Source organism: Aedes albopictus, chromosome 3, assembly GCF_035046485.1.
Source record: "Aedes albopictus strain Foshan chromosome 3, AalbF5, whole genome shotgun sequence".
Classification (NCBI taxonomy): domain Eukaryota; kingdom Metazoa; phylum Arthropoda; class Insecta; order Diptera; family Culicidae; genus Aedes; species Aedes albopictus.
The window spans coordinates 111,429,323-111,444,042 of record NC_085138.1 but is presented as its reverse complement, the minus strand read 5'-3'; the positions used below and the strand labels follow the sequence as shown (position 1 = coordinate 111,444,042).

Here is a 14,720-nt window from a genome sequence, read left to right as displayed (position 1 = left end):
CGAAGGAAATGCGGCCGTGCCTTTCAGAAACGATAGACCGCGAGTACTTTTGGGTAAATCCCTTCTATAGAACGATCGTGCAGCGTTTATTTTTCAAATAGTCTGATATCTGAAAATGATTTCCAAATCATGTCACTCATGTCCACTAAAGTCGCATGCATTACTATCGCTTGTACAACGATCTGAATGATTTGCATTTCCTATCATTTGAATCGTATTTTCTCATGCTGGTCAAACGCACATTTGTACAAGGAACCCGTTCACACACCGAATGCAAATTATGAAGCTGTCACCAGGCCGAACATGACAAACTGAGAACTCGCCAAAGCCTAATTGTACAAATTTTTCACCAACCACTCGAGATCTTCAAGCTTCGGTAAAGTGCGCAACGCAAATCCATAAGCGGGAAGCGCGCAGCCAGCCAGCGCATGCGACTGACTTGTGCACTTGCTGCTCTGCTCGATATGGCAATAAATTCGAGGTAATAAGTCATAAACTACCAGGCAGTTGTCATAATTGTCAGGTGTTTCGATGTGACGTCCAATGGCCGCAAATGCAAATCTAGTCTCCCCCCTAACGCTGGGGCTGGCTGTGTCGTAATGCAAAAATTGTGAATACCCTTTTGCATATTAGGCGCAACAGCATGAGAGTATGTTCAGCGCTCTTGTTTGGGTTGTACTCGGTGAGCGCGGAACATGTGTTCCCAGTTTAGGCACATATCCACCTCTGCTGTCTGTTAGGTCGCGGTTAACAGGGAAGGGGGCGCTGCTGGCAGGTGCCCGGTGAAAAACCCATGACTCAAATCGCTTTCGCTTTACCGAGGGATAATTTATGTGACGTACTAATAGATTTAGTGAACTTTAAATAGGTGTCTATTTGCGAATGGGTTTCGCGGTTGTACTTCTCTAACCTCAATGTGTGTAGTATGAGATATGATAATAATATGTGAACATGTGCGGTGTGCGCTCGCGCCCGAGCCAGCGATTTCCTCCTTCTATCTATCTGTTTCTAAGGGGACCGGGCGCGTAGATAGAATTGGTCAACCTGGACCACGACTCGGGCCTTGCCGTATGGGAACCAGATCGCGTCGCGCGTTGTCGTTGTCGCCCCGGTCGTATATTTGCATCGTGGTTCCTGATCGTTGTCACCGGATTGCCAACATGGCGAAGGACTCTCAATGATCTCTACATGTATCTGGAAGGCGTTGGGGAGGTTGCGGCTGTGGAACACATTGCTGCACAATATTGGAAAATGAATTCGAGAACGGGTATGATCGGCAATGCATTCGAATAGGTGGAACTAAGATTCGGATTTGAATCATCGTATATGAAATATCACTGACTCAAAGCGTAACACGATAATTTCTGTTGTACATAAGTCATTTCCCAGGTAGTCAAATCCCCAGAATTGGATACCCACTAAAACCACATTCACTCTCTTCCGTTAGGGATGACTTCGAGAAAGGGGCGTACATGAGTACTCTCTGTAGGGAAACCACCAACTATCGCTTTAATTTGTCCTCCCCACCCTGGAAGATTGGGTACTGGCTAGTAGGGGGGGTGGGGGTAAGACGGACATGTTTAGGAAACACTCTATTTTGACAGTGTAAACAATGCGATAATAAAAATTTTATCTCCATACTATTTACTTCAACTAAGGTACTTTACAGTCTGCAAGCCGATTTTGCAATAAAATTTGATTTCCCATGACTTTTGAGATAATTAAAAAGTGATCTCCAAATGTATGATTTTTAACGGTATGGGTAAGACGGACCGGTAGGGTGGGTAAGATGGACACGTTTGGAAAATTAGCTTATAAGCCAATAATTGTGTTAAATGATGATTATGGCCGTTTATATTCGGTAGATCAATCATTGTAGAATCTAAATTTGGCTTTGAATTTCTTAGCGAAACGTATTTTTGCAAATTAAAATCTATTTTGTAAGTTGGAAACCTCCATACACTATTAAACGCCTAACAGTATGCAATGCTCTGGTAATTTAACGAAGTTCAAACTATTCCAACAATAAAACATCTAATATAATGAATTTTTAAACAAAAAATCAATATGAAATGCTTTACACGGCTTCCACAACCATTTTTCTACTCCATAGATTTCAATCTGTGAACAATGTGTGGGTTTTAATGTGTTTCTCATGGCATTATCAAAGTAACCCCAACACTGTCCGTCTTACCCACCCTTAAGGCGGACCGTCTTACCCCCACACAACGCAAAATATTAATTCCACCACCGTTATTCATAATCTATGAAATTCACCTGAATTTCTTTGTGTATAGCACGGAACAGTTTAAAACAGCTCGGAAACTCAAAATAAAATGCGAAAACATAACAATTTAATGTTAAAAAAGCTTATTTATTGCCGCCAAAAAATTAGATCCCATCACAAAAGCGTGTAGCCAGGTAAACAATTGTTTATTTTTTGCACTTTTGACATATGTATTCTCTCATGGAATGGTTCAATAATCGTTAACTGGTAATAAGAAACAGTTAATCGTAAAAGAAAGCCAAATTTCAGCTCTTAAGTGACAGAACTAGTCGGTGGTCCGTCTTACCCACCCGGTCCGTCTTACCCCCATCCCCCCTACTAATAGACTACTTCTTGAACTCAAGCTCCCGGATGAGGAGAATAAGTTCAACCCAACTTGCTGATGGTCGGCACATCGTTTTCTTCTGTAGTTCAAATACGGAGACGTGGAAGTAACGGAATTCCACTTGTCCGCCCCGTACACATCATTTCAACAATGTTGTCCGGAGTGATATCCTTACCGTGTATCTACTGCATACGTAAGCATTCGAGACGTACATGATCCACGGTTGCAGTTTGCGCATTCTGGGCATGCAGGGAAGCCTGCATATCGTAATCTGTGCAAACATCACCTGATGGGGCCTGCGTGTCCATGTAGACACGCTCGGCATGAGTCTTTGTGTCCTGTCCATCTACCCTTGCTGGAGCAGTCCTATTCGTCAAAGGCGTTACACCGGGAGCGTTCAGGTGTATTTTCGGGGAGTTTCGAAGGGTCTCAGTTGCGTTACATGGGATCCGATGGGGTTTTAAGGGGATTTCGAGTGCATTTCAGAAAGCTTCAGAGGACTGTTGGCGAGTTGCAGAGGCATTACAAAGGCGTTTTCTGGGGTTTCTGAGGGTCTCAGATGCGTCACAAGGGGTCCGAGGGGATTTTAGGGGGATTTCGAAGGCATTTCAAACCGCTTCAGATGATTTTTGGCGAGTTTCAGAGGCGTTACTCAGGCGTTACGTAGGCTTTTTCAGAGGTTTCTGTGGATCTCAGGTACGTTACATGGGGTCCAAGGGGGTTTTAGGGAAATTTTGAAAGCATTTCAGAAAGCTTCAGAGGATTTTTGTCGAGTTTTACAGGCATTACTCTGTCGTTACGCAGGAGTTTTCGGGGGTTCCTGAGGGTATCAGGTGCGTTACAAGGGGTTCGAGGGGGGTTTTTATAGGGATTTCGAAGGCATTTCAGACAGCTTCAGATGATTTTTGGCGAGTTTCAGAGGCATTGCGTAGGCGTTTTGGGGGGTTTCAGAGGGTATCAGGTGCGTTACATGGTGTCCAAAAGGTTTTAGGGAGATTTCAAGGGCGTTTAAGCTTCAGAGGATTGTTGACTTTAATTCAATCATTCAAGCACATAAGTTATGCATGTAGAGTAGATTCGATGACTTCTCAGTCAACCAGTCATCGTATAAGATGTTGTATAAGATGTTAAAATGGAGGCGATATGCGATTTTACATGCGCCTAAATGGAAGCATGCACGCATATGGCCTTCACTTTACCATCTTATGCAACATCTTATACGATGACTGGTTGTCTGGGTAATGCTCAAAAAAGTTTTTAGGAAACCTTAAAAAGGTGTGCGCCAGGTTAGTTCAGTACGTTCGAGGTGGCGATGCCAGTCAGCAGAAAAATGCCGTTTTTTCCGTTCGGCACCGTGTCGTCGGTCTGTGGAAAGCACACGCATAGGTGCAAATGTAAGGATACGTTACATATTCAGCTAGTTTATGGCACGCGTGTGTTAGAAACGAAATTAGTTCCGTTGGGGTGGTTCGGTCGTGTGGAAGCCAAAGATCGGAGTTGTGTGGTAGCTTTGCAGCTAATGATCCAAATTAGTGTGCGCTTGTTTTTGTGCTTTGTTCGACGTCGAGATACACAGACAATCAGCGGTGGAGACACATAAATGGGTGAGCTCGTTTCATGCTATTATTTTATTGTGAATGTTCGTTATAAAATAACATGACCAAGACAGTCGTAGATTTTTTTGTATTCTCTAAAGCAGACTTTGTATAGTCTTTCACTTCAAGTAATTGCGCTGACTTTTTTTGCAGTCTAGAATACGTTTTGGGAAGAAAATTGACCGATCATCTGACGTGGATGATCCATTGTTTGCTTTCCGCGTGAAGCGTATAATAGCGTAAAGTCTCCATGGCATGATTCAAAATCAAAAAGTTATATGACCAAAGTGAATCATGATTCTACGATACTTTCTTCAGTAAACATTAGTCGCGTCGCGTTCAGTTCATTCCTGTGTGGAATGGACTAAAGACTTCTACTTCATGTTGTAATGGACACGCGCGATTGTTTGAGTAAGGAAAAATGGTCGAGAGCATCGTGTTGTTCTTTGCTGTGCATGTATCGCTCCTGTAAGGGGAGAGTATCGCAGCATAATCGATCGCGTTCGCTATTGTCCCGTACGAAAACAAAACCAATATACGCTTGGATGTTCATTTTTTAGTATTATTTTGGTCCTTGCTGTGCGTGCGAGTGTCGAAAAATACTGTCGCAAGATCGTATCGTTTTTAGCGATAGGTCGACGGGTGCTCGAGTGAATGAATGATGATCGGTGAGCTTATTCCTTGTTTTTCTTTGAAAAAAAAAAGGTAGTCAATGTATCTATTAGTTTAAAATCATCCTTCATATATTTACTCAACAAGATCTGCAAAGTTCGTCACTTCAAGTGTCGGCCAAATTTTTCATTAATTTTGTTTAATTTTAAGGTACACCGGGGCAAGATGAAACACGAAATTTTGAAATAGATTTCTATACAATTTGGAAATTTATCCTTCGCTAAAAGATGGCCTGAATTAAAAACTATGTGTTATGGCGATCAAACTGTGCCTCTTCATGTGAACCAACATGCCTTCCAATCTGGTACGTCCACTGTGACTCTTTTACACAAGGTTGTTTACGATATCGAGAAAGCATTCGCTCAAAAGCAATCTTGTTTTGGTGTTTTCTTAGATATCGAGGGTGCCTTTGACAACGTGCCTATCGATGCCATATTGGAAGCCGCACGGGGTCATGGTATATCTCCAATGATTTCCAATTGGATTTACCAAATGCTAAAAAACCGACATCTCTTTTCGACATTGCGTCTAGCACGGATTAGGAAATTGAGTGTTTGTGGATGCCCCCAAGGGGGAGTCTTATCAGCGCTTTTGTGGAATCTCGTAGCAGATACGCTATTGAGGCAACTCAATAATAGCGGTTTTCCTACTTATGGTTTTGCCGACGACTATCTAACATTGATAGTAGGTATGTGCATCAGCACCCTTTTCGACCTGATGCAAAACGCTCTTCAGGTAGTGGTTGGTGTCGCCAATATGGCCTTTCGGTTAATCCGAGTAAAACATCTATTGTTCTTTTCACGGAAAAGCGAAACCGTAATGGTGTTCGACCTTTGCGTCTCTTTGATTCTGAAATCAATGTGACTGAACAGGTAAAGTACGTTGGAGTCATTCTTGATTCCAAGCTATCCTAGACACCTCATGTTGAGTTCAGAATCAAGAAAGCTTGTATGGCCTTCGGGCAATGCCGGCGAACCTTTGGTACAACTTGGGGTCTAAAACCCAAGTATATCAAATGGATTTACACGACTGTTGTTCGTCCAAATTTGGCTTATGGATGTCTTGTGTGGTGGCAAAAGGGCGAAGTGAAAACGGTCTAATCAAAATTAGGCCATCTCCAAAGGATGTGCTTAATGGCGATGTCTGGAGCGTTCTCTTCAACTCCCACGGCAGCGCTCGAAGTTCTCTTTGACGTTGCCCCACTACACATTCATCTCAAACAAGAAGCACTTTCTTGCACTTACCGGTTACGGGTACTCGGTCTACTAGAGGAAACTCCTGTGAACCGCACATCAACACACACCTCGTTGTTTTCACTTTTGGTGAATTGGGACAAAATTGTCCTTGCTTCAAGTGATCTTACAATTGCTTGTAATTTTCCATATAGGACATTTTCCACGAAATTCCCTTCCCGGGAAGAGTGGACATCTGGTTATCTGGAAAGAAGTATTTCAGACGGCATCGTATGTTACACTGATGGCTCCCTTCTCGAAGGTCGAGCAGGTGCTGGTGTTTATTCTCGTGAGCTAAGGCTGTATCAGTCTTACTCACTTGGTAGACACTGCACCGTTTTTCAGGCCGAAATCTTTGCTCTTATGTGCGGAGTGCAACCGACACTTCAGCAGCACGTAATGGGCAAAGTAATATGTACTTCTGTTCAGATAGCCAGGCTGCTAGTAAAGCACTTGCTTCGGCCAACTCCAGGTCGAAGATAGTTATCGCTTGTCGAACTCAAATCGAGGAGCTGAATTCAGCAAACGCTGTTCACCTTCTATGGGTACCTGGTCATTCTTCCATCGCTGGAAATGAATTGACTGATGAGTTAGCTCGCTCTGGAGCATCACATGACTTCATTGGCCCTGAGCCAGCTATTCCGATATCGAAGTGTTGGGTTAAGCTTCAGATTCACATCTGGGCTGTCACTCAACACAGACAATATTGGAATAGTTTGGAGTCATGTCGTCAAACCAAATTGTGTAGTGCTGAGCCATCTTTACGGGTGGCGAAGTATCTAACTAATCTGTCTAAGCAGAATTGCAGCATGCTGGTCAAAGCCGACTCAGCTATCACATGGCGAATATTCAGCAAGCTGATTCATTTGCCTGTGATAGCTGTGAATCCGATTATGGAACTCCGTATCATTTGATATGTAACTGTCAAGTTTTCGCGCAACTGCTTTTCCGAGTATTCGGTAAACACTTATTAAGTGAAACTGACTTCAGAAACCTGGGTATTTTTCCTATTTCCCTACCTCTCCCTATCCCCATCCAAATCATTTTTTCTTCCTTTTCCCTCAGGTAGATGATGAAATAGGCTGTTATTTATGCGATGGCACAAATGTCCCAAATGGAGGATAACGTGCCTCTGGAGCCGGCCTTCTGATACCTGATACCTGATAAGGCTGTCTTTGTCATTTGCGCCTAAATGAATCCAGTTCAATTCCTCATATAAGCAATATAGACAATACTATTTTTCAAACCAACCTAACAAGTAACACTAGTTTACAGCATTTTTGAACTCGGTAAGCTGATGATCATTTTTGGTGTAGAACCATGTCCTGAGTTCGAAAACGCGGAGGAAAAAAATTACAGTAGAGCGGAATTTTTTTCGACTTTCCATACAAGATTGATGATTTGAAATCGATTTTTGTTCTATTTTTAAGCAAAGTCGCTCACTTCACACATCTCATTCTTTATAATCTATTTCTTACTGAAAAAATTACATTTCTTCAAAAATTTTTGGGAATTTTGCTAAAATTTAAGGAGATCGTCCCTAAAATACGCCAATATCTTGAATTTCATCAATCTGACGCAAAACCTGTATTCATATGATCGAATGGTATTGTATTCAGCTTGTAATTTATGGAAAAAGATTTAAAATTGGTTGAATAAAACGCAATATATTTGAACTTTAGTAAATTACATATTTTGAAAAGTTGTAAAACTCGATATTGAGCTAAAACTCAAAAACTGTTCTACTTAAAATTTGTTGAAGGTCGGTTTCGAAAACAGCGCTAAATTGTGCTTCAAAAATGTTGATCGTAGCCAGAAGTTCACGACTTTCGTTTTATTTGTAAACTAGTGTAATCAAATCAGATCGACCATAGGCCATGACGGGAGAAACACCCTCGTTGACCTCCCACCGGCCTAAGGATGTCATCTTCTCATCTTTCTCACTCCATCTCCAAGACTTCACGGTCGGCACATATCATAAACGAGCTATCCTGATCGCAAAAACAAACATTACTGCTCGTCGTCGTCGGCCCGAGAGGTGGTGGTTCGGGTTAGTAATTACAGCGCAAACATGTTCATTTTGCGTTAAAACTGCAGTTAGACCATGTACTTGCTTGAGACCCCGGCGTCCCATCAGATGATGGTGATCATCGTGCGGTCGTCAAAGCATTTCTTGCTGTGGTGTCTTCCATCACGGGCGCAACACGCGGGTTCCACCTTCTGTTTCACCTGAGTGATATTTATGACAGCCATAGTGGTCGACGATGAGCAGAAGAGAGGGAGAAGGTAGGTTAATTAATGCATATCAAACAGCAAAAAGCAACGCGCGCGCACAATGTTGATTTACCGCGCAGAAGGCAGCCCCCCGAGCCGGGAGTCAACCAGGCAGAAAATAAGCAAAACCAAAGTTGGTCTTACGCCTTTTGAAAAAAAAATGAGAAGAAAGGAGAAACAAGGTGGAGTTGAACAGTTTTGTGGCTTTTGATGTACTTTTTTTCTGCGACTGATGATGACTGGAAGGGGGAGGAAAGCGAAATGGCAAACGAACGACGGACGAGCGAATGATTGCTGAAGCTTGAAGCTTGATGCTTTCGCTGGATGGTTGGTTGCGAGTATAGGTAGTTGATGAGCTGTTCGGCGGCGATGAGTTGTTGGGACCACCCCAAAAGGGGAGGGCTTTGCCGTTGATCTAATGTGATGGATTTTCTGTAATTTCTTCTGACAGCTTTTACCGCTGGGCTTCTCTCTCGGAGTTTGGGTTGTTTAAATGGAATCCTTGTACAATTGGAGAAATAATGCAATGAACTCAGTACAGGGTATATGAGATTTGAATGTTCTGTGGTTTATGAAGGGATCCTCTAACAGGAATAGCGTATCCAGAAGTAAATTCGGCCTAACCTTCTAATGATTACTCCATTGCTTCCAACTCTTTACAGGAGGACCTCCTGATACACGGTGACTCGGTGTACGACATCATCGACAAGCAGGACCACGGTGCCATCCAGTCCGAGCTGGGCCGCGGTGTCCCACAGCACCAAACGAGCCACCACAGTCACCACGGCCATGCGGCATCCTCCCAGCTGGACGGCGAGCAGCGGATATTCCTCTGCCGGATGAACGTCAGCCGGAACGCCCGGCGACAGATGCGATTCGGCGATCAGAAGGTAATTCGGTAGATCCGTTCGATCTCGGCGTTTGTGTGTGACTAATGTCCCGTCAATTTGTCTGGCCCCATCTAAAACAGGTCGTCCTAGTGCAGGGACACTACCTCTCGTACCTCCCGCTGTGCAGTCGAAACGAACCGGTGTTCATTGCAACGTGCACCCCGATCGCCATGCCCGAGACCCGGGAGTGCGTCGTCCAGGGGGCAACCAACGTCTTCACCACGATCCACTCGATGGACATGAAGATCGTACATATAGATAAAAAGTGAGTATTTCTGTTACGGTGACGACGGTTTTCCGTTTTGGGTCTCAAACTAGGTAACGGGACCGTTTGTACGGGGACCCAAAGGCGGTTGCGTCGCGAACGGTGCCAATTTAGCTAGAAGTCCGTGAAATTTGAATGAAAGATCAATTATTCATGAGAAGCTCAAGCCAAAGTGGAGCTACCGTAGGGAGCGCGATGCATTGCATGTATGCAGCTTACGTAAGTCTAGCTCCGGACAAGGAATCATCAGCGAACTGGACTTCGAACAGAGATGACCATTCAATCTGTGCTCTGCGAAGCTTGTATACTGCATTTTGCAATGATATGACCGTGGTGTCCTAATATAAATAAATAAAATCAATTAAATAAAAAAAAAAACAAATAAATAAACCAAAATAATTGTAATAGAAAATATGTATATTAACAAAAAAGAGCTCATGTAGCTATGCCGCTAAGTACGCATTGTACGTATTGTACGTACTGCAACAAGAGATTAGAATCCGGTTACATAAATTGATCAAATCTGATTGTTTGCTTGTTACTCAGAGGTACCTGAGCAGGAACGAATAACTGCAGCATACCACAGTCAGGTATCATACCAAGACAAGATATTGGTCGGTTATCCCCATCAGGAGAAAATAGATGAATAATACCAAACTCAGGTATGGAAAACCGAATACCTACAACCTGAATGAGGTATTAGGAAGCCCTGCATAGGAGGTAAAATACCTAAAATAATAACTGGTGTATATTCTGCGGTATGTGACAATACCTAAATAATAATCGGCAATTTTTCCATACAAATCAGGCCAAACATTTCAATAGGTCCTATCTGTATTTGAGAGGCTCTCTTTGTTTACTTTCTCTTTCAATTATTGCAATGTAATGGTACACTTTTCAACTATTTTGCAGTACCAATCAAAAGACGATTGTTTTGGCCATCGTTCAATGCAAGGAGACAATCATAATACAAATAAACAACTGAGATATTAACGAAAGAGAGGGAAACCAAAGCGAGCCTCTCTTCTGCAGATAGGACCTTTAGACATGTTTGGCCTGAAATAGCGATTTTTCCATAATGGACTACCCGCTTTGCGCGCAGCCACAGTTGATCAGCAGGAGTAAATCCATTTGTATGGCGAAATACATCTAAACTTGAATTACTTGAAATACAAAGCTTTTCCCGAAAAAAATATTTGGTAGGCATAATAGTGGTCACCATTGTGCACAACCACTACCAAATATTTTTTCGAATAATGTGTTCCACTTTGAAGAATTTGCCTTTAGATGGTATTCGCCATACAATATTTTTGCGATTTACTGGATACTGCCATATTGGTCGATGCGGAGAGTAGGAAAACAGCCGATGTAGTAAATTCATTGAATAATACCTCAAGCAGTCCTCAACACCAAACCAATAACTCGTCGAGGTATTTTATAAATACCTAGAAAATACCAAAATAAGTTATTTTCAATACCTGGGTAACCGGTCAATACCTCGTCTTGGTATGATACCTGATTTTGGTATGCTGCAGTTATGTGTCAGTTATTCGTTTCTGCTCGGGATCTAGGTATTCAAAATAACTAGTTTTGGTATTTTGCAGGTATTGATAAAATATCTCAACGAGTTATTGGTTTGGTGTTAAGAACTGCTTGAGGTATTATTCAAACATGGATAAATTGTCATTCGTATGGAATAATCGCCGATTATTATTTAGGTATCGCCATGTCTGATGACATTATTCACGTGTTATGCACAGACTACCTCAAGTGTTAGGTATTTTACCTCTTATGCAGGGATTCTTAATATTTCATTCAGATTATTGGTTTTCGGTTTACCATACATGAGTTTGGTATTCTTTAGCTATTTCCTCCTGCTCGGGTAACACTACATTCCACTTTTGATACTTGGGTCATGATGATCGAAATAATCTGCAATGCGATTGTTTCGCAAGATTTTCTATCCAAACTGCTCGAAGCTATGCAAACCATTTCATAAAGAATACACTATCCAATCAAATAGGTTCTTCGGCCCACCAATAAATCCTAGTATTTAACATTTTCATTTCCAATGTTTATCGAACATAATCCCCAGATAGGTGTAACTGCCTTCGGACTCATAAATGCTAATGAGCTAATGTGCATTGGAATTATCTTCTCATATGAAACAATTCAATTAGCACCACAGCATCGCTGAAGCTAGTTTCTTGGTATCCTGGTGGTTGGTTGGCAGTATCTAAGCAACCAAAACCCCCAGCTTGTGGTGTGTTCCTCTTCCTGACCAATTATGCCGCCAGCCTGGTGCAGCAATGTCCCCAATACTCTCCGAAGCAGTCGTACCTACTACTATAAACAACAGGAAAATTTGCGATCGATTCGCGATTTGGCATCGCGCGTACAGTGTTGATCAAAAAATTGGCGGTAAAATCTTCAATACTGAAATGTTACAAATATAAGGTACACCGGGGTAAGTTGAAACGGGTGGGGCTAGATTATTATTATTTATCTTTATTAAAGAGATTAACAGCCGACGGCTGGTTCATCTCTGGGGTGGGGCTAGATGATACACGATGTATTAAAAAAGATTACAAAACAATTTTGAAATTTATCTAATATCGAAAGGTTTTTTGGTTCGAACACTTAGTATGTGGAATAGCATTCAAACTGTTTATCATGGTTAGATAACATCATGTCAACTTGCTGTTTCATCTGTCGCTGTTAGCTATTACTAACTGTCCCGGATAACTTTGTATAGCTCATGGTGTGTAACATTTAGAAGGTGATACATTTCGGATAACTGTCAGTTTTTAATGACGTTATTCAAATCGTATAGAGGAACACGGAGGAACCTAAAATAAGTGTTTTAAACTCAAAATTGAGCAAGCACGGTGGAAATGAACTAAAAGGTTAAATTCGAGCAATTTCCCCTGGGTTTTTCCGAGGTTTCTTCCGGGAATACTTCAGGAATTCCTTCAAGAACTCTTTCAGAAATTCCTTCATGGATTCCTTCCGGAACTCCACCACGCCACTCCACGAATTTCATGTGGGGTTTCTCCAGGAGTTTCTTCTGGGGTATCTTTAGGAATTATTTCTGAGATTCATGTACGAAATTCCTCCAGGATATTTTTTACTATGTTACTATGAAATCCTCCAGAAACATCTTCCGGTAATCCTCCAAGAATATCATCTCCATACTTCCGAGATTAATTTTAACACCTATTTGCGGCTCTACCCCGAGTGGCATAATGTCATTTGGCATAAAGGCTGTGTGGCATAACGGCCATTTGGCATAATGCCGTTTGGCATAATACGAAGAACAGCCTTCTTGGTAAGAATGTGCATTTATGCCAAATCACCATTATGCCAAATGGTTATTATGCCAAATGACATTATGCCAAACGGCATTATGACAAATGGCATTATGCCAAATGGGTTAGAGCCCTCTTTCTAGCATTCCTTCAAGAATTTCTTCCGAGATACCTCCAGGAACTGCATCCGAGATTCTTCTGAAAAGCCCTTCAGGGATTCTTCCATGAACTTCTTCCGGGATTTTTCCAGAAAATTTTTGCTTGCAGTCTGATAAATTGCGCTGATTAAATAATTATTTATCATCACCGACGTTTCGGTCCAGCTATTGGACTTCAGGGCTCGATACGCTAATCAACAAGTTACACAATTGTGTACAAGTTTAAAACTGTCGGGTTGAAAAGGGTACACGTTTGGGCCATTCGTTACGGTTGGATTTGGTTAACCTCTAGCTGGCACACGGGTACTACCTGCCAGTGCAGATTGTCGCCTTTACCCTCTAAATCCCTTTTTCCGGGATTTCTTCAAAAGTTCATTCCGAGATTGCTTTAGGGATATTCTCGCGATATCTCCGGAAAGTTTTTTCTTAAAAATCCTTCAGCAATTTCTCCGGAAATTCATTTTTCGATTCTCCAAGATTGGGAGTTTATTAGGGATTTTCGTTCGGAGCTCTTTTTTATGGAATTCCATAATAGAATTACTTTTGGAGTTCCTTATGAAGTTCCTACAGGAGTGCCTTAAGGAAAACCTCCAACAATTTCTTAAGGAACTCCTCCAGCAGCTTTGCAATGAATTTCCGGTTTTCCTTTTATAGTTCCTTCCAAGATATTGCAAAAGAAATTATCAGTGGAATTTCGGAAATAATTCCTTGAGGATTCCCGGAGTTTCTTAAGAAATCGTAAATAAATCCCGGAAGGATTCCGTTCAAGCCCAGAAGGAATCATAGAAACATTCCAGATTGAACCTTTTCAGGAATTTCAAAAGAAAATCCTGAAAGAATCTCAAAGGGGAACTTATGAAGGAACACCAAGAAGAACCTCAGATGGAGCTCCGCCTGGAATCAAAGAAGGAACTTCTAAAAGATTCTTGTAATAAATTGTTACGTTTGTTAATTGTTGTGAACATTTTGTCAGTTTATTTTGTATGTTATACTAAGGTTTGTACATCTGTCCCTGAATTTTAATGTACATTTGTAGTACTCCAAACATTTCAGGAGCGATCCAGTACAAAACACGCAAGCCGTCCCCTAACACGGACATCAAATTGTAGACGGTCTTGTGTTGTTGCCCAAATCAGGATGCCCCTTTAGGGTTAGAAATTCCTAGATCAAAACAAGCTATGAATGCAGCAACAGATGCTGCGAACTAAAAGGCGAACTGCCAAACAAAATACATTTCTAGGATGACTGATGGACCAAGAACAATAATGAAACCTCGTCATCCTGGGTTCGGACTTCGTTATCCATATGGATGACTGGGCACAAATTAATGTTGTGTGTTGCATGTTTGTGTTTTGTACATTTGTAACGTTCCATTTTGTTTTTCGTATCTAAGTTCCCAGACGTGGGGCCCGATACGAAAAAAAAGTACATTTATGAGGTTCCATTTTTTTTTGTTACAAAATTTCAGAAGAAACCATCGAAAGAATTCCTGGAGAAATCCTACGTTGGAAATATACTGGGGTAACCCCATAATAAATGACTCTTGGAATGAATTCCTTGTGATATATCGAAAGGAATTTCTTGACGAATCACGAAACTTTTGGAAGAATATCAGTAGGTGTTTCTTAAGAATTCCAGATAGAATGTGTGAAGGAATCCCTGGAGAGCTCTTAGAAGAATCCCAGATGTAACCACTTTAGGAATCCCTAAAGTA

At 41.7% G+C, this 14,720-nt stretch overlaps 1 protein-coding gene across 1 annotated transcript in view; it reads left to right on the top strand.

The window, feature by feature from the left end:
* The window catches only part of LOC109423405 (uncharacterized), a 234,113-nt gene that overhangs the window by 160,994 nt on the left and 58,399 nt on the right, over positions 1-14,720 (top strand). Inside the window, exons 6-7 of the mRNA XM_062843025.1 lie at positions 9,048-9,275; positions 9,356-9,540. Coding sequence (XP_062699009.1) covers positions 9,048-9,275; positions 9,356-9,540 — 413 coding nt within the window. The remainder of the gene's footprint in view (positions 1-9,047; positions 9,276-9,355; positions 9,541-14,720) is intronic.